Source organism: Rhinolophus hipposideros (assembly GCF_964194185.1).
Source record: "Rhinolophus hipposideros genome assembly, chromosome: 25".
Classification (NCBI taxonomy): Eukaryota; Metazoa; Chordata; class Mammalia; order Chiroptera; family Rhinolophidae; genus Rhinolophus; species Rhinolophus hipposideros.
Genome location: NC_138071.1, coordinates 17,371,036 through 17,392,146, shown reverse-complemented (window position 1 = coordinate 17,392,146; position 21,111 = coordinate 17,371,036). Strand labels below are relative to the sequence as shown.

The 21,111-nt window shown below is 40.7% G+C and overlaps 1 protein-coding gene across 1 annotated transcript in view; it reads right to left on the bottom strand.

The window, feature by feature from the left end:
• The window catches only part of EXOC4 (exocyst complex component 4), a 644,300-nt gene that overhangs the window by 31,210 nt on the left and 591,979 nt on the right, over positions 1-21,111 (bottom strand). The window contains exon 17 of the mRNA XM_081038731.1: positions 18,139-18,298. Within this exon, the coding sequence (XP_080894857.1) occupies positions 18,139-18,298 (160 nt within the window). The remainder of the gene's footprint in view (positions 1-18,138; positions 18,299-21,111) is intronic.

Genomic DNA, 21,111 nt, shown 5'->3' with positions numbered 1-21,111 from the left:
AAAAGGACCACCACGGTGCAAAAGTGAGACAGAGACTTAATGGACAATAAACAAGGGAGACATCAAGCAACATAATTTGGATAATGAGAATATGTCATCCCTCAACATAAGAAAGATGACCCATTGGATGGGCATGGCTTAGTGTAGACAAGGTCTGCTTCCTTCATGAAAAGAAGAGAACACCACCAGGGTGGGCAGGCCATTCTCAAGAGCTCTGCTTCCCCCAACTCCCTCCTAACTGCTCAGAAAGACCACGGTGGGATCTAAGGGTCCTCTCACGTCTATTCGCTAGATGTGCCTGTGTAGCTGAGGAAGTTCTTTCAAGGCAGATGGCAGGTGTATCAGTTAGACTAGATGCTTCTCAGAGAGAAAGCAAGAATTTCAAGGTTTTGTGTGAGTGACCCCAAGAGTAAGCCTCGGCTCTCCTCCAAACTGGTCAGAGATATATGGATTCTCCCTGTCTACCTGGCACTTGAAGGATACTTCTCTACGTTATTATCGTGAACTCTGAGGCTCAGAAGAAGAACCCATATACCCTGTGGAGAAATCTTCACTGGAGGCAGAAGTACCAGAGTTAGTTAGCACTTAGCAAGGCAGTGAGGACACTCAACTTCCAAGCCAATTGCAGTGTTCCTCCTCGTACAAGAGTCCAGCCACCCTCCACCTTGCGGCTGACCTAAGAACTCCAGGTTCCTCTACGAATTGCCTTTCTGCTCCATAGTAGCAGGAGACATCTCCCTCTACAACATCTCCCTCTCACCTAATCACAGTTCTTACATCTTGTTTTGACTTAAGAGGTTAGCAGAATTTAGACAGTAATTAATTGTGCTATCATTTCTGCTTTAATTTACTTAAGGAAAAAAACCCCAAATCCATGTGGGCAGAGTAGATATTTATAGCTAAGAGAGAACGTGGCAATGTCAATATCAAAAGCTAATAAAACTCATAATCTTTCTGTATTGACTTAGTAACAGGGACATGGGTGAGCAGAAGTCATATTTATTAGCACACAGTAATTTCTGTTTATAAAGAAGTATGCACCAGCTCTATTATTCTAGTTTTAGAGAAGGCAAACATTATGGGGAGTGAGGCTAACATGACCCCCCTTTAGGGTCGTATCAGTGACTGAGAGGAGGGAGGGTCAAACCACATAGTGATGCCTCTTCTCTCCAGGTGCCTGTCGCTGCCCAGGGTGTCACTGTTTCTGATGAGAATGTGACCCCTCAGAGCTTCTGACATCAGCCTGCAGAGAGAGCCCTGGACCAGGAGTTAGGAAACCCGGGTTCTAGCTTATCTGCATCATTCCTGGCCAGTGGCTCCACTTTCTGAGCCAGTTTCCTGCCTGGTAAAGGAAGGGGGCCAAATGACACCATCTCAAAGTCCTATCGAATGAAGACTGTTTTGGTTTCTGGGAAGACGATACGATCCAAGTAATCTGAGAGCCAATCAGGACTCTTCTTGCCAAAGTCTCAACTCCTTTTCTGCCCTCTACTGCTTTCTCCTTTCACCATTCTCATACTTGCCATATTCAGTCCTCTTTCACTCTTTCAGAGGGATAGAGAGCGGGATGGAGAGAAAGAGGAAGGGAGGGAGAGACAGAAGGAGCTGCGTCCCTTTTCTTTCCTCCTCAGCATGGGAAAGAGGAGCTAAATTAATTCCCATTCTGGAAACCTTTAGCTTCACAGGAGGACTAGAAATACGGAAATGCAGATTACTATTATTTCTGGTAATTTCAACAACTACTATTAATCAAAGTGACAGAGGACAACAAATGAATATATATTTTAAAAAGGCGTTTCTTTCGATAGCAAACACCTTGGAAATTCTATTTTTGTCTGAGCCCATTAAACACATAAAACACCCACTTGTCATACTCAGGGTTAAAAAAAAAATCTTCCTTGGAACTAACTAAATCTGAAAGCATACAGTACAACACACTAAAGTAACAAAGCTCTAGATTTTCTTAAAGGTAACGTTTAAGGAGAACGGCAACCAAACATTATACTTTGTAAACTTCTCTCTTTTTGATAGCTTTTGGTTCTTAAGACGGCCACGTTTCCTCTGTCTATAATACCCTCCTTCCTTCTAATTCTCAACTCTTTCAAAGTACAGCTCAAAAACTGTTTCTTCTACGACATTTTTCTCTGTTTCAATCCACTCTGACTAATGCCCCAACAGCACCTCTATCTAATTCTTTCCATAAAAATGCCTTTCCATAAAATAATTTTTAAATTGTCTCTCTCCAGGCTGTGGTTTATTATGTGGCACGTAATAAATTCAGCACTTTATTGTCTGTGCTACTCACTTATTACTTACATTTTATTAATTCAGCAAACTGCTACTGGGTGTAGTAGTTACCTCTTGGTTTTGTTTATCCAGCATCCATGCCACTTCTTTTGGTAACAGAACCCTTCCTTTTCTCTGGAACATGTTCTGTGAGGTTCAGTTTGGACAGATCAACCCGTCACAATGGGCGTGAACGCGTGACGCGGAAGCTCCAATCAGAATGCTCCCTTCTTCTTGGTCCTAGCAATTGGCTCAGAGATGGGCGGGGCCCATCAGAGACCCTCCACATGACTTGCTATCTCGATTTCAGAAAACACAAGGTCTCTCTTCCCCTAAGATTTCCAGCTACGGGTATAAGTTCGGGGCTATTATTTTACCACATGGAGAGATAGGCTATGTAATAATAAGACCAAGTAAGTACAAACAGAAACAAGAGTTTGACAGAGAGAAAAGACTGCTGATAGGGTTTGAATTCTTAGGCAAAACCAAGTCTAAAACCAATCACCTCTTGACTATCCCAGTGTCATAATTCAATAAACTCGTTTTTTTTTTTTTTTTTTTTTGACTTAAGCTGGTTTGGATTTGGTCTCTGCTCCTTGCAACTGAAAGAAACCTGACAAACACATTCCATATCCACTGTACCAGACACTGAGCATCTAATCTAGGGCCGGAAGTTTAAACACAGTAGTGGCTAGATTCCAAAGATAACCCCTAATGAACCACGCCTTCGATTATTCACGCCTTTGGGCAGTACCCTCGTGCACTCTCGATCTGAGCTAGGCCAGAGACTTGCTTTAACTGACATTAAAGCTTTAATTTGCTTTAATGTGGCCAAAGTGAAATTATGCCAATCCTGGGTCTGGGCCTTAAAAAGGTCTGGCATCTTCTACTTTCATGCTTTTGGGAGCCCTAAGTCAACATGGAAGATTACCCTGATGGAGAAACCACATGGAAAAGCTATGTGGAAGGGGGACCCTCTGAGACTACACGGAAAGAAAGAAAGAGGGACTCAGTCTTCCAACTATCCCCACCAGACATATGAGGCAAACCATCTTGGATGTTCCAACCTCAGCTGCCATCAGGTTACAGCCGCGCAAGAGACCCCAAGTCAGTCGAGCAGAAGAACCAGATAGCTGAGCCCCAGTCAATCTGCTAAATCAAGGGAACTAATATAATGGCTGTTGTTCTTGGTACTAAATTTTAGGATGATTTATTATGTAGCAATAGATAATGGTAACAAATGTACACATCCAATAATTAAGTCTTCCCAGCTATGGGGAGCCAAGCTTCAGGGCATGCAAGTAGCCAATTCTGCTTTCTCTTTAAAAAAATTAAAACTCTTGATAGATAATTAGGTATTCTATGTAATTGACCAAGATACAGAGATAAGATGCAATTTTACATCACAACTTTAATAGTAGTGAGTAATAATGCAAGACCCCAAGCTTTGCTGAGGATTGACAGACTGAAAAGCTAAAATTCACTAGAGTTTACTATGCATGTACCAGTCAAGGTTCTAAGTTGCGGAGAAGAAATTATTGAAAGGATGCTGGGTAACTCCTAGAGGAGCCAGGAAAGACTGGAGAACCCAACTTGGAAAATGAGCTGGAATAAATAAAGCTAGGCAGCAGTTGGGAAAGTGGCCAAAATCACTCCAGAATCACTCTTCAAAGAGAGGTCCCTGAGACACCACAGACGCCACCTCTTGTTCTGCTGCCAGCAGAACTGGCTGTTGACTGTGCCATGGCCACAGCCACTGCTGCTTCCCTCGGTAACCGGAAGTTGCTGCTGCTGCTGCCACTTCATGTGGTTCTCCATCACCCCTGTACTCAGAGTCCCCAGGGTCCTCCACAGGGTTTGAGGTAGGTGCATCTGACTGGCTCAGCCGAGGTTGGGTCCACACAGCATGCGAGCCTGGACTTTGTGCTTTTATAAGGGAAGGTGGGCTCTGCCTCCCTCCAGGATCATATTATGGGGAATTTTCTAAACAGCAGAGATTTAGAAGCTAGGTAGTCAAAAAATGACAAATGTCAATCATATATCACTGCTTTTATCTTTCTTTTAAAATGACTGGGTTTTCTACTGATAGGACAAAAAGACAGCTTTTTGCTGTGCCCTCTTCTGAATATTTTAAATTCATGTCGAAAAAAATGTAATAGCTTCTGAGAAGCCATTTAAGACAATATCATCAGTCCCTACTGATACTTTGGGAACTGAGGTTTGCACTTGGCTGTGGCCTCATGCTCCCTGAGCTGTCTGGTCCAACCATCCTCCCTCATGTAGACATCCTTGAATACTGAAGCCATGCCACGTCTCTCGGAGGCCTTACGTCCCTTCCTGCCTCTGTTGGGCTCAACGATGACCGTGACCATTCCTAGACAGGCCTTAGGTGCTGTGCTGAAATCCTTTCTTATAATGTTTTTGGTCTCTTGTTTATCCCTGCAGGCCTACAAAACAACATCTTTCAATTTCTCCCAGGGAAGATAAAAAAATTGTTAACCCTCCCTTAAGCACTTTCAACAACAAATACCCCGCCATCACCGTTTAATAGAGTCTATAAAATCATGGAGGCTGTGGTATATCTTCTTGAAATACTAATGCATTACATTGTCATGAACTGTATAGCGCAGTAGCGAAAATGCAGACAGACCTGGCTCTGAATCATGGTTCTGTCACTTACTAGTTGTGCAGACCTTGGGTCACTTAATCTTTCAGAGACTCAATTTTCCCATTTGTAAAATGAAAATGCTAATACCTAAGCACGCTAGGTTATTACAAGGATTAAATAAGATAACATGTATAAATCATGGAAGTAGAGTGCATTACACCAAGTAGGCCCGCAACACATAGTAGTTATTAGTAATAATATTACAATAATGAAATAATATATTTATTTTAGGTACTTGTTACTACCTTGTCTTACTTCTGTGTGAAAAACAAAATGCCATGATGGAATTATAGAGAGATAAAACCTTCATAATGTGGCATGAAAAGAAAATGAGGGGTTACAGTTAATCAGATATTCTGGCTTATACTGAGATAGCATATTGAGTCATCAATGTTTAAAAGACAGAATATAATAAAACATACGTAATGCTAACAGTATACTAAATGCAGTGGTATTCTTTGATGACGGACAGAATCCTCTAGTCTCAGGGCCAAGCATCATGAACCCCAATTATCAGTTGCAGTGAGAAAGTACAGAAGTCCCAGTTAGTGTGATTTCCCGTACGGAAGAATTACCAAAAGCAATTTTCAGTGTTCTTCTATTTGGTTCTAAATATAAACAACAATTCATAGAAAGGGATGAATATTGGAAAAGAAAGAAAACAAACATTGTGCTAAGAGAGGGCGAGCTTGATCTAGGGGGTTAAGCAAACCTTTGAAGTTAGGATTTAATCATGGCTCACTGATCAGGATTGGACAAGAAAGATTAGACAGAAGAATTTACTATTAATGCTCATTATTTGAGTTCAAAAGAAATGGGAGCAGGTACAGTTCCTATTTTTGGGGGTGATCCACCCAGCCTTAGTGCCAACAGCAGGGTACCTGTGTGTGATGGCATGCCACGCTGGCCGGTGTACAGTTCTCACTTCTGTCTGCCTGGGTGAGGATCCCTTGTCAGTTGCCAAAAGGAAATTTCTCTCTCATTCTATTGGTGAGCTACCACAGAGGTCGGTATTACCCAAGCAGACCTGCACAGGTCCTACTGGAAGAAAGGAATGCCAGGAAAGTAGCTGGCTGTAGGTTTTACCGGGGGGAAGAAATGGCGTGTGTGTGCGTGTGTGTGCGCTGGAGTGTGTGTTTTAATTTAAAAAAGGGAAAAGAGCTATGAGAGGCTCTTTGGCTTCAGGGCTTATGATTTAAATGTGTGCTATTGGTGAGAAGGGGCCTCAAAATGCCTAAGAGCACTTTCTTTCCTTCTGCACAACAAATGGTAAATATTTAAGGCTCATTAGAGGCGCTGGCAAATAGCTGGTAGCCAATAGCTACAAAATTTAACTAAGGCAATCAGCTCCCTGGCAGACATATGCTTCCCTTGTTCAAATGTTAGTTATGTGTCATTATCATTTCAATACTTTCATCCCTGGAGAACTAGGAAATCAAGAATTGGAAAAAAAAAACAACACAATTTCGGAAAACTGAAAAACACAAATTCTCCCATGCTATATAATTAAAGTTAACAAAAGAAACAGACCCACTGCCACATATGTAGCAGGGAGAGAAGCTGAAACTTCAAATGACTGATTTATCACAGCAAGTAATTACTTTCTGTTTTTCACAAACATTTGAAACCTATTATTACTTTCACAGCGGCACACACGTCAACGGAAGACTGTCACCTAAAAGAGAAATGGGGAACTGGGCTGTAATTAATTTCTGGTCGAATATATCACGAAGCCTTTAATGTTGTCAATAAAATGCTCTAGCAATGGACAATCCCCAACCTCTCCCTCCCTCCTCTGTTCCCAATACCCCCAAATGTTTGATCAGCGTCTTTGTGGAACTAGATGCCTAAAGGAGAATGAGAAACGGTTTGAATGCCGGCTGCAGAGTTGGGGCCATTGATCCACCCCTTCCCCTGACCCGGATATCACGAAAGAAAAGTCACTTGAGAGCTGGCCTCTCCTACCCGCCCCCCCCCCCACGCACTTGTTTTCTTCATCATCTGACTCCATCTCCAACTGAGTAAAACAGGAGGTGTGTAATTCTTGGGAGGAATTCAAACATGCAGATGCCAGGCAATGGAAATCATTACAGCAGCAACCAAAGCCCGTATCGTTAAAGGTTAGAACACAAAGACTAAGAGTGCCTCGAGGAAAAAGTGATCTGAATAAAACCTTTCCATCAATTGGAAAACCACAGCACAGCAATGGAGATGAAGAGCTATAGTAGATGTGACATTTATATTTTTGAGTACTACACGTTTATTTGTTGAATTCGTGTTCAGAGCCTTAAAAGACCTTTACAGGTCATGTAAAAGCAGTAGCCAGCTTTGATCTCTGTCTGTCTGTCTTACTTCCAGCACCTTTGGTGAGAAATGCTACAGCCACGATCTTAACTCTGAAAAGAAACAGGCCTACATTCCTTCCTTCCTCATTCATCCATAGACACACATGCATTTGTTCAGTCAAAAAATACTCAAGTACCCATTATGTACTGCGTATCTCAGAAATCTTGACAGTATCTTTATGGAATTGGATAAACATTAACCTCTTCCTTTTGAAAAGCTCTCCTGTGATAGTCTCTTTTGAAAACTAGGAGTCAAGGCTTTAGACCTCTGAACCCCATCTCTGGCTCTACATCGTGGAACTCTGGGCAGGTCATGTCTGCAGAAGACCCCAGAGCTGATCTTTCAGTCGAACCTTTACTTTGCAGATGAGTAAACCTCAGCCAAGAGAGCTGAAATGACTTACTCAAGTTTATGCAATAACGGGTTGAATTTGTTCATTGGCCACCCACTACATAAATGAAATACCATTTAGTTCACCCCAACATTTCCAAGAACACAACTTGACTCTGCCTCAAAATAGTAATGGTGACTGCCTTGAGGGGTAGTTTTAATGATGATTCAATTTAATCCAGGGAAGTGCTTTCAGGTTATTTTTAGTTTTACAGTAGCAGGAGAAAAAAAGAGAGAGGGGGACTGAAGGAGAGTAAGAGTCTGAGAGAAAAATGGCCTGGATGCTGTGTGGATCTCAGAGAACAGGAGGCTGCCTGCAACCTTCTAAATCAGAATTTTTAGAGATGGAGTCAAAGAATTCCACACAAAACAAATTCCCTAGGAAATTCTCAGGGCCTTTCGCTTTTGAGAACCACCTGATTCATCTGTTTGGTGTTTTAAGAGTACAGGGGGTATGTACCTGGGATTAAGGACGGAGTTCTCCAGTGATGGGAACCACGGGCTGGTTCTCATGTATGGAATGGCTTCAGAGAGTGGAGCTGGGCAGCAAATGCTATTGTTCAAGGACAGATGCTTGGAGGGTGGATAGAAAACCTACAAGCAGCATGGAGAACCCAATGGCTGAGCCAATCCAGCCCCGACACATTTGAGAAGAAGCGATCTGCAGAGCCCACTATAGGGAAACTGCTAATTAAAGTCAATTAAAACTGCCAGAGACCAGAGTTCGATGGAAATCAAGCAGGTAAGACACAAACCAGAAAAAAAATAAAGGAAAAAAAAATGTTTGAGAGCTCAAAGAACCTCGTCGAAAAAGGAAATCACATTTGAATTAAACAAAGCAAAACAGAGACCTGATATTTACGGAATGTCAGGCCTGACGGAGAACATATATAGACTTTGGATTGGACTGAGTCATATTGGAATTCTGACTCTTATTATTGTATAAACTGGGACTTCAGCTGGGGGTTGACCATTGAGCTCACTGTGGTTGTCTGGCCTTCCTTCAGCACTCTGGTCTTACTCTATTTAGACCAGTAAAGGCTGGTAAGCAAAGCAGGAGGTAGAAATGGAGAGAAGGGCTTTCTGCACCAAGAAAAGGGGTGAAGGAGAAGCTGGGGAGAAAGTCTGGCCTTGACATGCTTTGTAAAGCGTTGTGGCTATGCTTTTTATACCTATAAACAATTGCGTCTGCTTCCTACCTTTAAGCGTCAAATTGAAACCTTATATTCTTATTTAGAAAACAAGAAAGGTCAGCTTCCAGCCTCAGGTTTTTCAGTAAGAATTCTAATAGAGTCAGTAAATGATCATTCTAGGGCTTTAGTTACAGAACAAGCTTAACGACTTTTTAGTACAATACAATCCTTTCCTGGCAGAAAATGGCCTCACTGGGTGAATTGATTTAATTTCCTGCCTAGGATGAATATAGAGGTAGTACAGAGTATATAAGTAGTACAATTTGATGAGAGATTTTGGACAAGTCACTTCTGATTTCCGTTCCTTGGGATCTTTACTGGAAATAATAACACCTGTCATCTATGCTGATCTCTGAATCATTCCAATGGCAGTGTATTTGCTACAAAGGAAAGACTGCCATTGTCTGCCAGTAATTCCTAAATTATACATTGACATTATGTATGTACAAGGTATGGTAACATTGATTGAGCACCATCAAAAGAAATCTTACTTAATCAAAACCTCACACATGAGATGTGCTTATGAGAAAGCAAACATCGCTACTAACGTGTATTTTTTGGAGAGTATTATAATTACTTACTGTTTTTGGAGTGCTTTATGGGGGATCTACAGATCAGTAGGCATATTTTTGAGTACCTGCCTACTGTAAGATCCCTAATTAAACAATTAGTTAGAGATCAATTAGTTGTTATTAGAATGCAGGGAACCTACAATAAGCGCAATAAACACAGAAAAAGATCAGTAGAAAGTGGGGAAAAACAGTATGTTCAAAAAAAAAAAAAAAGGAAGTGGGATGTTCAGAAACAAGGTAACAAAGTCAAATGAAGGTTTAATTAGGGAGATATAATGTTTAAATCTACTTATCTGAAGATCTTCAAATTTTTTTCCTAAGAGATCAAGCCATACAAACTTTTGTTTCATTATTACATTTTTTTAAACAGACACTTCCTTTTACCAGGCAGCAAAAGCTATTTAACCCATCATATTTCTCAATTTACTCTGGCCCCTAGGAAAACCAGGGATAACTGCATCACCATTCAGTTCAAGAGCTATAATAAAATTTGGGATGGGGTGGGGTGGGACATCTTCACTAAAAGAATTCGGGTAGCAGACTAATCTCTCCTATAAAATTAATCACATATCCACATGGTTAATCATCTTGATTCAAAAATCTGGACCATTCCAGGAAAAGGCTAGAAAAGGGATAGGTTATCCCAGGATTGAAAAGACAGATTAAGACCAATAGCAGAATAAACCTGGGGAAAAAAAACAAATGGAAGATGATGTGAACACAGTGTGGATATTTTCCCTGACACAACATTGGTCCTCTAGCAAGGCAGTCTAAGAAAATTTTATCTGCTAGGTAAGGGCATTTCATACTTTCAGCCCAGTCACCTCTGAAGGGCAGCACCCATTCTTAGGGGCAGCACACATTCTTGAGATTTAGACCACAGACATTCATTGGTCTGGATGTCCGTGGGTGTGACCAGTAGATGGCAGCGTGTCATTGCTAATCCGTATCTATCAACTATAGCAGGGTCACTGCTAATAGGAAAACCTATAACCTCTTCTGCAGAAAACCAAAGTAATGACCCTGGACCAAGTCTGCAGGAAATAACAGCTCCCTTGGAAGGAAGTCAACAATCTCAGCCATGCCAGAGATCACTCCTGGCCTTAAAGTGCAAGGTCAACGACAAAGGAGGGTCCGAGTGATTATTTAGTTTCTAGGCTGGTTTGGTCATCTCTGTTACCTTGATGAGGGCACTTCAACAGTTTACTTCAAAGAAGAGTTGGAAAAGTTAAAATGTAAAGATGTTTTAATTTACTAGGAAGGAAGACGCCATATCAGTTTATGGGGAAAGTGCCATTTCAGTGCCGGAAGTGCTTTCATGTGCTGTCCTCTTCCGGCTCTTGTACTATGGCAGTTCCTTTCGCATCCTCTTGAGGGGTTCCTCTTCCTTCTCATGCCCTTGACACTGGTGTTCCCCAGGGGACTGCTCTCCAGCTACAGTGTGTATTTTCTCTAAGGGTTCTGAACAACAACTCTATGCTGATGATTTCCGGATTCTGTTTGTTCAGCCCAGGCCTCTCCCTCCAAGCTTCTGTCTCACGTCTCCAGCTGTGTATTAGACTTCTCCACCTGGAAACCTCACGGGCTTCTTACACTCATCATGTCCACTGATGATCTTACCTCCATCAAACCTCCTCCCCCTCCACCTGCAGGCTTATTTCATTTGATGGTATTGGGACCCAGCTGGATATCCACGTCAGGAAGTAGCCGGCCCTCCTTGACTTCTTTTTCTTTACCTTCACTGTTCAATCACTCATTTCAGCTCCTTCATACTTCTCAACTCTGTCTCCTGCATCCCTACCGGCACTGCCCTAGTTCAGGCCCTATGCACCGCCTGCTTAACAATCACTTTCCAATTGGTCTGTAAGGCCTCCAGCTTTATTGCCCTCAAATCCATTTCTACATGGCTGCTGAAGTAGTCTACTTAGAACACAAACCTGACCATTGCACTCTTCTATTTAAAAGCCTTGAGTCACTGACAGGATAAAGTCCAAAGACTTTATCCCCCATGAGTATTTATTGAATGTCTACTATATGCCAGGTACTGTCTAGACCCTGAGGCTATAGAAGTGAATAGACTCTCTGCCTTAGAAAGCTCACATTCTACTTCCCGTAGATAAGAAATTGACAAACTGTTTTCGAAAGCACCTGCACCATTTTATATGAGGGTTCCAGTTTCTCCATATCCTCTCTAACATTTGCCATTTTGATTATAGCTATCCTAGTGGGTACAATGTGGTATCTCACTGTGGTTTTGATTTGCATTTCCCTAATAGTGAATGATGGTCAGCATCTTTTCACATGTGTATTGGCCGTCTATATGTCTTCTTTGGAGAAATGTCTATTCAGATCCAATACCTATTTATTTTTATTAGTTTCAGGTGTACGAAACAATGTACTAGACATTTACACCCCTCGCAAAGTGGTAACTCTCCTCCCCCAATCTACTGCCCCTCTAATATCATATATAGCTGTTACAATTCCACTGAGTCTATTTTTTAATTAATAGATTTTCCCGCAATAGTTGTACGTTTATAGAAAAACTGAGAAGATAGTACAAAGATTTCCCACAAAACTTACACTCAGTTTCTCTATTATTAACATCTTACATTAGTATGGTAAATCTACCAAAACTAATGAACTGATATTAACTGCAGTCCATAGATTATTCACAGTCCTCACTTTTCACCTAGTGTCCTTTTCTCTTCCAGGATCCCATCCAATTACCCCATTACATGTGGTTGTCATGTCTTCTTAGGCTCCTCTTGGCTATGACAGTTTCTCAGACTTTCTTTGCTTTTGATAACCTTGCCAGTTTTCAGGACTACTGGTCAGTATTGCGTAGGCTCTTCCTCTGTCTGATGTTTTTGTTGTGATTAAATGGGGGTTATGGGCTTTGGGGAAAAAGGTAGCAGAGGTACTGTCATTTTCATCCCCTCATGCCAAGGGTACATCTATCAACATGAGCTATATATGTTGATGTTGACCTTGATCACCTGGCTGAAGTACTCTGTCAGATTTCCTACTATCAAGTTACTTTCCCCACATTCCATATGTATTATCTGGAAGGAAGTCACTATGTGCAACTTATACTTAAGAAGTGGAGAGTTAGGATCCTTCTCCTTTAGGGTAGAGTAGTTACATAAATCATCCAGAATTCTTCTGCACCGGAGATTTGTTCCTTCTTTCTTACTTATTAATATAATCAATCAATTATTTCTATCAGTATGGCGTCCTCAATGTTTATTTTATACTTTGGGTTATAATCCAATGCTACTTTATTTATTTATTTTTGCTCAAATTGTCCAACTTTGCCATTGGGAGTTCTATTAATGGATTCCTGTGGCCTGACACATCCCTGGCAATGTGTTATGTGTGTCTGTGTTTAGCACTTCCTGACTTTCCGGTACAGGATGTCCCAGGCTCATCTTGTGTGTTTCCTGCCCCCAGTCCTAGAATTATCCATTTCTCCCAGGAGCTCTGGTTGCTTTTGTTGGAGAATAGTATTGGAAACCAAGATCTGGGCACTAAGTGTGCTTGTTGCTACTGGGGTGCCTTTACCTATTCTTTAATTGGGTTATTTGCCTTGTATTGTTGAGTTGTAAGAGTTCTTTATATATTCTGGATACAAGTCCCTTTATGAGATATATGACACGCAATTTTTTTTTTCCATTCTATTGGTTGTCTTTTCACTTTCTGATTCAACCTCTTATTGAGTTAAACAAATACAGTATATTGTACTTCTCCATATAAACCTGTGTTCAGAGGAAGCATTTCAGGCAAGATTTTTATCTCCTTTGGTCCCCAGGTTCCAGGTGGTTCCTTCTCTACCAGTGTGGCCTTTCTATGTATATTGCCTGATGTATGGATAATATACATAGGAAACAGGGCTTCACTGGTTAAGTGAAAAGACAACCAATAGAATGGAAAAAAAATACATATATAGAACAGCTCCAGAGCTAATCCAGAGTTGCTGGAAGGGGGCTGGGAAAGGGAGGGGTGGGTCACTTAAGAGCAGAGACTGTCCATTATCAAAAATGAAAACACCCAGTTAATATCTTTGTAGAGGGATCACAGCTCTGCTTTATGATGAGAAACACACGATGAGTACCTAAGCTGGGAAGCCTTCTTAGTGACCATCCAATGAGAAAAAAGAAGCCGCCAATTTGATCTTTTATATATCATACTAGAAACACTTTAATTGTTTTCCCTACCAGTTTGTTGAGGAGTGAGAAGCCTATTCTCAAATACATTTAAAGCTTGTTCCTACACTAGGTAAATTGTGTAAGGAAGGTAAAGAAATGAAAACCAAAGTACTTCAGGCCTTTTGTGAGGCCCTCGAGTAGCCGATTGTCTGTCTTGAGCTAATTTAACCTATCAACAGCATTTGACACAGAAGAAGACATCCTCCTGTTAAAATATTTTCTTCACTTTATTTCTGAGACACAACTTCTGGTTATCTTCCTCCTCTACTGATTGCTTTTTTTGAGGTTCCTTGGCTGGTTCTTCTTCAGTATTCCAACATCTGAACAGCGGAGAACCCAGGCTCAATTCTTGGACAGCTTCTCTTTTTTCTCTACTTGTGATCTTGTTGAGCTGTCACCTCTTTGTCTCATAGCCTTAAATCCCATCTATATGCTGATGATTCCCCAGCTCCTGTTTCCAGCCCAGACCTCTTCCCTGGATTTGTACATCCAGCTTTCTCTTCTTTATCTCTATTCACATGTCTAACATGCATCTTAAGCTTAATATTTTCAAGCCCAAACTCTTGACAGCCCCTTCCTATTGGCCCCTTTGCCCCTCCTGCCCCCTAACTCAACCAGCCTTTCAAATGGTCTGGCTCATTTTCCTTTCAATAAATGAAAACCCTACCCTGTGAATTGCTCAGAACAAAAAACTCAAGAGTCAACTGGTTCACTTCCAATCCCTTAGGAAATACTGTCAGCAGAACGTTAAAAATAAATCATAATCTGAGCACTTCCTTCCCATCCACTCCATTGCTACCATCTTGGTTTCAATCACCACTGTCTTTCACCTGGATTATTGCAATCGTTTTCTAACAGCTCCAGCTGCTTTTTCCCTTGCCTGGAACCTCCTCTCCCCAATTGTCTATTTTGACCATAGCAGCCCAAGTGATTCTTTCACAATGGAAGGCAGATTACGGCACTCTTCTGTTCCAAACCCTAATAGCTTCCTAACTCACTCAAAATCAAAGCCAACTTCATTACTATGGTCTTCAAAATCTTAGCTGCTCAGATAAAGCTGTGACTTCATCTCTTACTCTTCCCCTTGTTCATTCACTTCAGCCATCCTGGTCTTTCTGCTGTTCTTCAAATGCCAAGCATACTCCCTCTGGTTTTTTACTCTTAGATTCCTTATATTTCCTATCCTGATATGCTCTTCCCCTAGATTTCCACATGGCTTGTTACTACTCTTCCTTTAGGTGTGTCCTCAAATGTTACCATCTTGTTAGGGAATTATATGAACACTTTAAAATTGCAGATTACCTTCATTATATCCGCACACTTAATTCTCCTTCCTATGCCTATTTTTTTTAACCATAGCATATACCATCATCTGACATATGCCCCACAATAACGCAAATTCCATTACGGCAGGGTCTTCAGAGAATGCACACTCAATTAATATTTGTTGAATGAATGCATGCATGCATGCATAAATGAATGAATAAAAGGGTGAGAAAGCTTTCTCATTTGTTTGAACTTCTCCCCTTACCACTTCCTGTAACCTAACTTTCATTTTATGATCTTTGTCAGATTTAAGAATGAGACATACCTGTCTAGAAAAAACCAAAAGAAGAAAATCAAGGAGAGATGAAGCCCTGGATGAGGAAAGCCAAAAATAGAGGTGACAGGAGAGAGAAAGGAGAAAAGAGAGACAACTCTAATGGGACAGATACAAAATGGAAAATGGGGGTAGAGGGCAGAATTAGGAAGAAAACTTTGGGATATTCTTTCTGAGTAATGGCTTCACTTAAGCTATAAAGATTGCTAGGTCCACCTTGGGGAGCACAGTACCCTTCCAGACTTCTCCTGTTATATGCTGCCTGGACTCTGCCTCAGTGACTCAGTTCTGGAGAAGCCCATGAATCTCAGGGTAAGATACTCTCTGATGAAAGGAACTAAAAACTACATTCATAAAGCTCTTCCACTTTCTAGTCAATCTGCAGTGATTTTCCAGGACAAAGTATCTTTTTGAGTTTGAAAATTAACAGTGGAGTCAAAAGGGTCAAAACCACAGCAGAGATCATTACCATAGGAGATAAGGTCTTTCTAATTTTGGTGATCATACAGGTAGGCTTGATTCTTTGCTCATCTAAGAGTTGTCCTCTGATTAGAGATTAGAGTACCAGGTGTATATAAAAGGAGACAGACAACAATACCACGAGTAGAAGAATCAACATAAACGGAATTGTTCCAGAGCCCTCATTTCTTGATTACAGAAAGGGTGTTCTATTTTTCAGTGGCCAGGAAGACTATGGAAGTGAAAAACTTACAAGAGTCTTGCAACTTGTTGTTAAATAAATTTTCTGACACATGGCAACTAGTGATTAATTACTGTGGTAGAAGATAACATTTCTATAGAGATTTGCTGGAAATACAGATGCTGTCCATGCTTGGTTAGACATTGCGTAAGGAATGTTGGGGCACACAGCTCCAGTCTATTATTTCTGGCTATTTTGGTATTGCTGTTATATTTATTTTACATTGCTTCAAAAGAACTTAGGCTAGAATTGATGGAGCCCATTTTGCAAAACCTGTCCCTACCAAGAACAAGAACAGAAAAAAAATAAGGCTATAACGTGTGTATGTACATATGTATGAGAGCAAAAGAAAATGACAGAGAAAGAAACTATGAAGAGTAGAGATATATTATTCCTTTTTTGTACCACTTCCCGCTCTACAAAGAAAGAAGTGCAAGGGAGATCCTCGGTCTCTTATAAGCCTAGAAGAAAACTGACCCATGTCAGCTGATTAAAACTTGCAGGGCATTAGAGATAAACTAAACTCTGTCATTATCCAAGCCCTTCACCAACACCAAAAGATGTGCTGACTGGATACCAGTCATTCACCCAATACCCACGCTGAGCACTTACTCTGGTCCCGGCACTGAGTCAGACAGCAAGAGTCTCAGAGCTTACAGGATCGTAAGGAGATGTCTTCTGAACCAGGAGCAGAAGAACCGAATCATTCAATTCTACATGCTGATGCTGGCTCGTTTCCTTTTGTAATCCATTGAGAGTAAAGAGTAATAGTAGCACTACCTGTCCCAAGTGGTCACATTTCAGCTGACACACAAATCCAACTGTGAAAGGCATGACTTAGTTGCCATTCAATTATTTCTTGAAGAAACGCTTCATCGGCGCATGGCCCACCGATGCCAACCTCAATACTGCCCAGTCAGCATTTCATTAGTCAAATGCCAGTTGTTGTTTTTTTTAGTATGTGTTCGAGCTCTATACTGCTGCCAAAAACTGAGTTAATTTACTTACTTCAGCTGAATAAAAAACATCATTTAAAAAACGATGATTGAATTTAGGAAATTATATTCCTCGGAGAATTAGGAATGCTTCTCTGTATCCCTCAGGCCTCCATGTTCTTAAGCTCCCCTTGTCAATGTTACCATGAGACTAATTGAATAATGAGATCATTCCCCCTAAGAGAGGCCAAATAAGTGCAACATTCAGTCACACCTGGTTTCTCTAATCTGAGCAAGAGGCTTTCCACCGAATTTAGCCTAAATTAGGGAATTTAAGGAATGAACACACACACATTTTCACACACACACACACACACACACACACACAGAAAAAAATAAGACAGGGAATGTGGACAGAGAAGCAGAAGCACAGGGCAGCAATGGAACAAATGGAGTGACAGATTGGAGAAGAAAGGTTAAACATGAAGATATATGGTTATATGATTCCAAAACAAAGATCCTAGCATATACGTCTTCATAATTGTCAAAATAGTGTACTATTTCATCATTCCCTTAAACATATCAAGAATTGTTTCAAATGTTCTTGAATTTCTCAAGGAATCAAAATAGCAAGCAAAAAGACACAGGAATGCTAAATACTAGGCAGGAACAATTTGGATCGTTAGAAACAACTGACTTCCTAGGCATAAAGGAGTTTGGGGAAAAAACTAGGAGAAACTGTACCAAATATCACAGTCTCTAGATTAAAAGTTTATGAGTAATGTTTATATTCTTCTTTGTATTTTATATTACATATTTTATGCAATAAGCACATATTATTTCTATAATCAGAAAAAAAAGTTACTCAAGTTTAATAGTAAAAAGAACTTAGGCTAGACAATAGGAAAAATTACCTGTCTAGGGGATGTTAAACGTCCAATAGATTTTACAGAATTACCTTCTCTATGACTGAAGAACATCTATTTGTTTCATTTGTTTTCTTTTTAAAATTGAGATATACTTGACATATAATATTAGTTTTAGCGGTAGAACATAATTATTCGGTGTATGTACATATTGCAAAATTATCACCACAATAAATTTCATTAACATCCATCACCTCTGTCTTTTTTTTTTTTTTCAAACTAACTTTAAGAACCAAGAAACCATTTTTAAAAATGACTTTCAAGGCAACGCGATCTTGGATTTGGTCCAAGGAACTGAGCCCAATTTTCCCTCTTACCGAGCAAAGTCCAGGTCTGCCTCCCGCGACATGGTGATGTTGGTCAAATTCTGCTGAAGAACAAAAATGTTCCTACACATCTTCTTGATGCCAGACTCACTGATGCGCCTGAAGTACTGGGCACCATTAATGAGGATGCAGGAGATCAAATGTCCTAGGCCTGAGGGATCAATGGGCAAAAAGAGAAGGCAGATTAGTGCCATCCTGCAGAAACTGACTCATGGGATTGCTCTCTTCTAATCCTCCACTAGTTTAAACGACCAAAGAATACATATGTCTGATGGTTACACCAGCTGATGTCTCAATGATTTCAGAGTATGGATACACTGCCGTAGTACTTACAAATGGGGAGATTTGGGGCTGACAGCAAGACCTGGCATACCCACAGAGCCAGCACTGCCATCGATACCTAAAGTCACTGTGTCAGGGCTTAGAGAATATGCCAGGTTGTTATAAACTATTAAAGTGCATAGGGACTCTTGTTTTTCTGTACAGATATTTTGAGAGCAAAGAAGAACACATGTAAATACAATGATCTATTTGGCCTCCTCTTGCTCCCACAAAACAGACAGGGGTACACTTTTAGTTCAAAAGTTGACTGGGGGAAACCTATGTAAAATAAATCAGTAAGAAATTGGGCTACTAGCACTGACACTAACACAACTCAACATTGAAGCATGTATCTAAACATTAATTGGAGAGAATATAATCAGAAAAAAAATGTGAAAGAAAAGTTAACTGTTGATTTCCCATGAGACACCTATGGACATTTCTGGGGTTTCATAAGTGGTTTGTTCTCACATCCAAAGGACTATCTTAAGATCTATGAAATTCGGCAAAGAGCAGGTCAGTACATCAACAAAGTACGAGGTCCCATTCAGGATATTCTATGTAATTAAGGAGAGGAACGGTGGCTCAGAACCACCTGAGGCTCATGTAGGTTATTGCTTTTAAAAGCCAGATTTTAATTCTAAAGACCAGGAATTAAGTAAGCATCTCTTCCTTCTTTTTCTCTTATCCTTGCAAAGTTGGACTCTAGCAGAGTTTCTCCCTGAACTCTAAAGCTGGTCTGACTAGTCATAAGCACTCTACCATTTTTATTTTCCTCTTCTAAAGCCATGAAGCCCCTCTATGGTGGGACTTTATGGCTCAAATCAAAGCTCAGGGCACCTCTTCAGGTTCAAGAACTCGCTCTGTCATTGAATGAGTTTTCCTTTGATGAGGATGAAGGTAGAAAAGAGGGAGGAAGATGCATTCTCTCTTGTGTCTACGACACTCACCCACTGTTGCTTCAAGACCACAATTGCACTTCTACGTGTTACTATTTGCAAGTGAAACAGAAAGATTTTTACTCAAAGAAAAAGAAACACACACATGGGCTTTACGTTTAATGTCAGATAATTTATTTATGAGAAAAATCACTGTTGGTCAAGTTTTGGTTAATACTCCTGAGTCCCTAAATTCTGGTTCTGCTATTTGCAGTCAGACCTGAGTGCAGGTAATGGGTGTGTATGTGTGCCTTGTTTACAGGGAATAGTAAATAATAATAAATATATCAAATAAATAAATTTATAAAATAAACATGTATAGTAAATTATAATCCTAGCTAATAATAAAACCAATGAAAGTTGGTCTGCTTTATGTTATCACTATACACCAGCCATTCTGAACTATATCTGTGAGGAAGTACTGCTTTCGGCCACACCAAGAAGCTTGAAACTCTGTCACTTCCGACCTCCTGCCTTGGGAAACTCCATATTATACCTTTTTGAGTTTAGAAAATTAGATCACAGAGAAATCACTAGATTTTAAAACAGGAAGGCTCAAACGTATGATTTCCTATTTAAAAACCTATTCTGTGCCAGAGAATTACACCTGTATTTCAAGATGTTGCCTCTCAACAGGAGTACATGTTAAGAAATGTTTGGGCGAAATGAGAGGAAAACCCTGGGAATGGGAACTGCGAATGTTGAGACATAGCACTTGGAGGAGCCACAGTGGAGAGCAAGGAGGAAACTGTGTGTAGTTTAAAGGCAGAATGGCTGCTCAGAGGGGCCCTGCAGCTTCAAGCTACAGAGTGTTACTGCTGCCCCCAGATTCCCAGTGCTGTGACGCTGACGCACCCCTCACCTTTTAACCACTTACACATTTTAGCTCAAGTCTTTTGGGGATATTTCCCTTCAGAACTCATCTCCATCTTTATAACATAATTTACTGAAAAAAAATAAAAATAGGAATTTTATTTGGTCCGACTTTCGTGGAACGTAATTGTTTCATAAAGTAGTCAATGGCCTTGCAGCGGCACTTTCTTTCCTACCTTCAGGTTGCCACAATCCTTTCGACAATGTCCCTTCTTAATTGTTTTAAATAACACTGGCTGAATTCTTTGAGACACCCTGCATACTTTCAGCGCCCAGGTCTACATACAAACAAACCAAAACAAGAAAAGAGGGACTATGACTGGAAATCCTAAAAGGGGTCCGTCCTATGGAAGGAATTCAGCAGGAAAAACTATTAGGCTTGCATTGCATTTTTCAATGTTGAAGGCAAATGCCTTAGATGGCACTGTCTTTCACATCCTCCTTGCCTGCCTTCTCTGAAAGCATTTATGGATGCCGCCTTCCTAATTATCACTGCTAATCTGAGGTTTCCGTTGTTTTCAGACAATAACGCATTCTCGGAGAGAAAACGCCCCCTTGCAGTGATAATTTTAGCCCATGAGGGATCTTTTCGGGTTCTTTCCTCATTGTGTGTTTCTTTTTCTTTTATGAGCTCCTCTTGAGTCAATCCGTGGCCCTCCACACATTTGCCCAACTCCCATGAGTGGTATGTCAGGGAGGCTGCCAGGCTGCCATCTGCCTTATCTTGGATTAAATCTCCTTATCAACCAGGAGCAGATGGCAGCCATATTATGGTCTACCTAGCTGTACACAGGGAGACTAGGTATTGCAGCTTTAATCAGAAAAGAAAGAA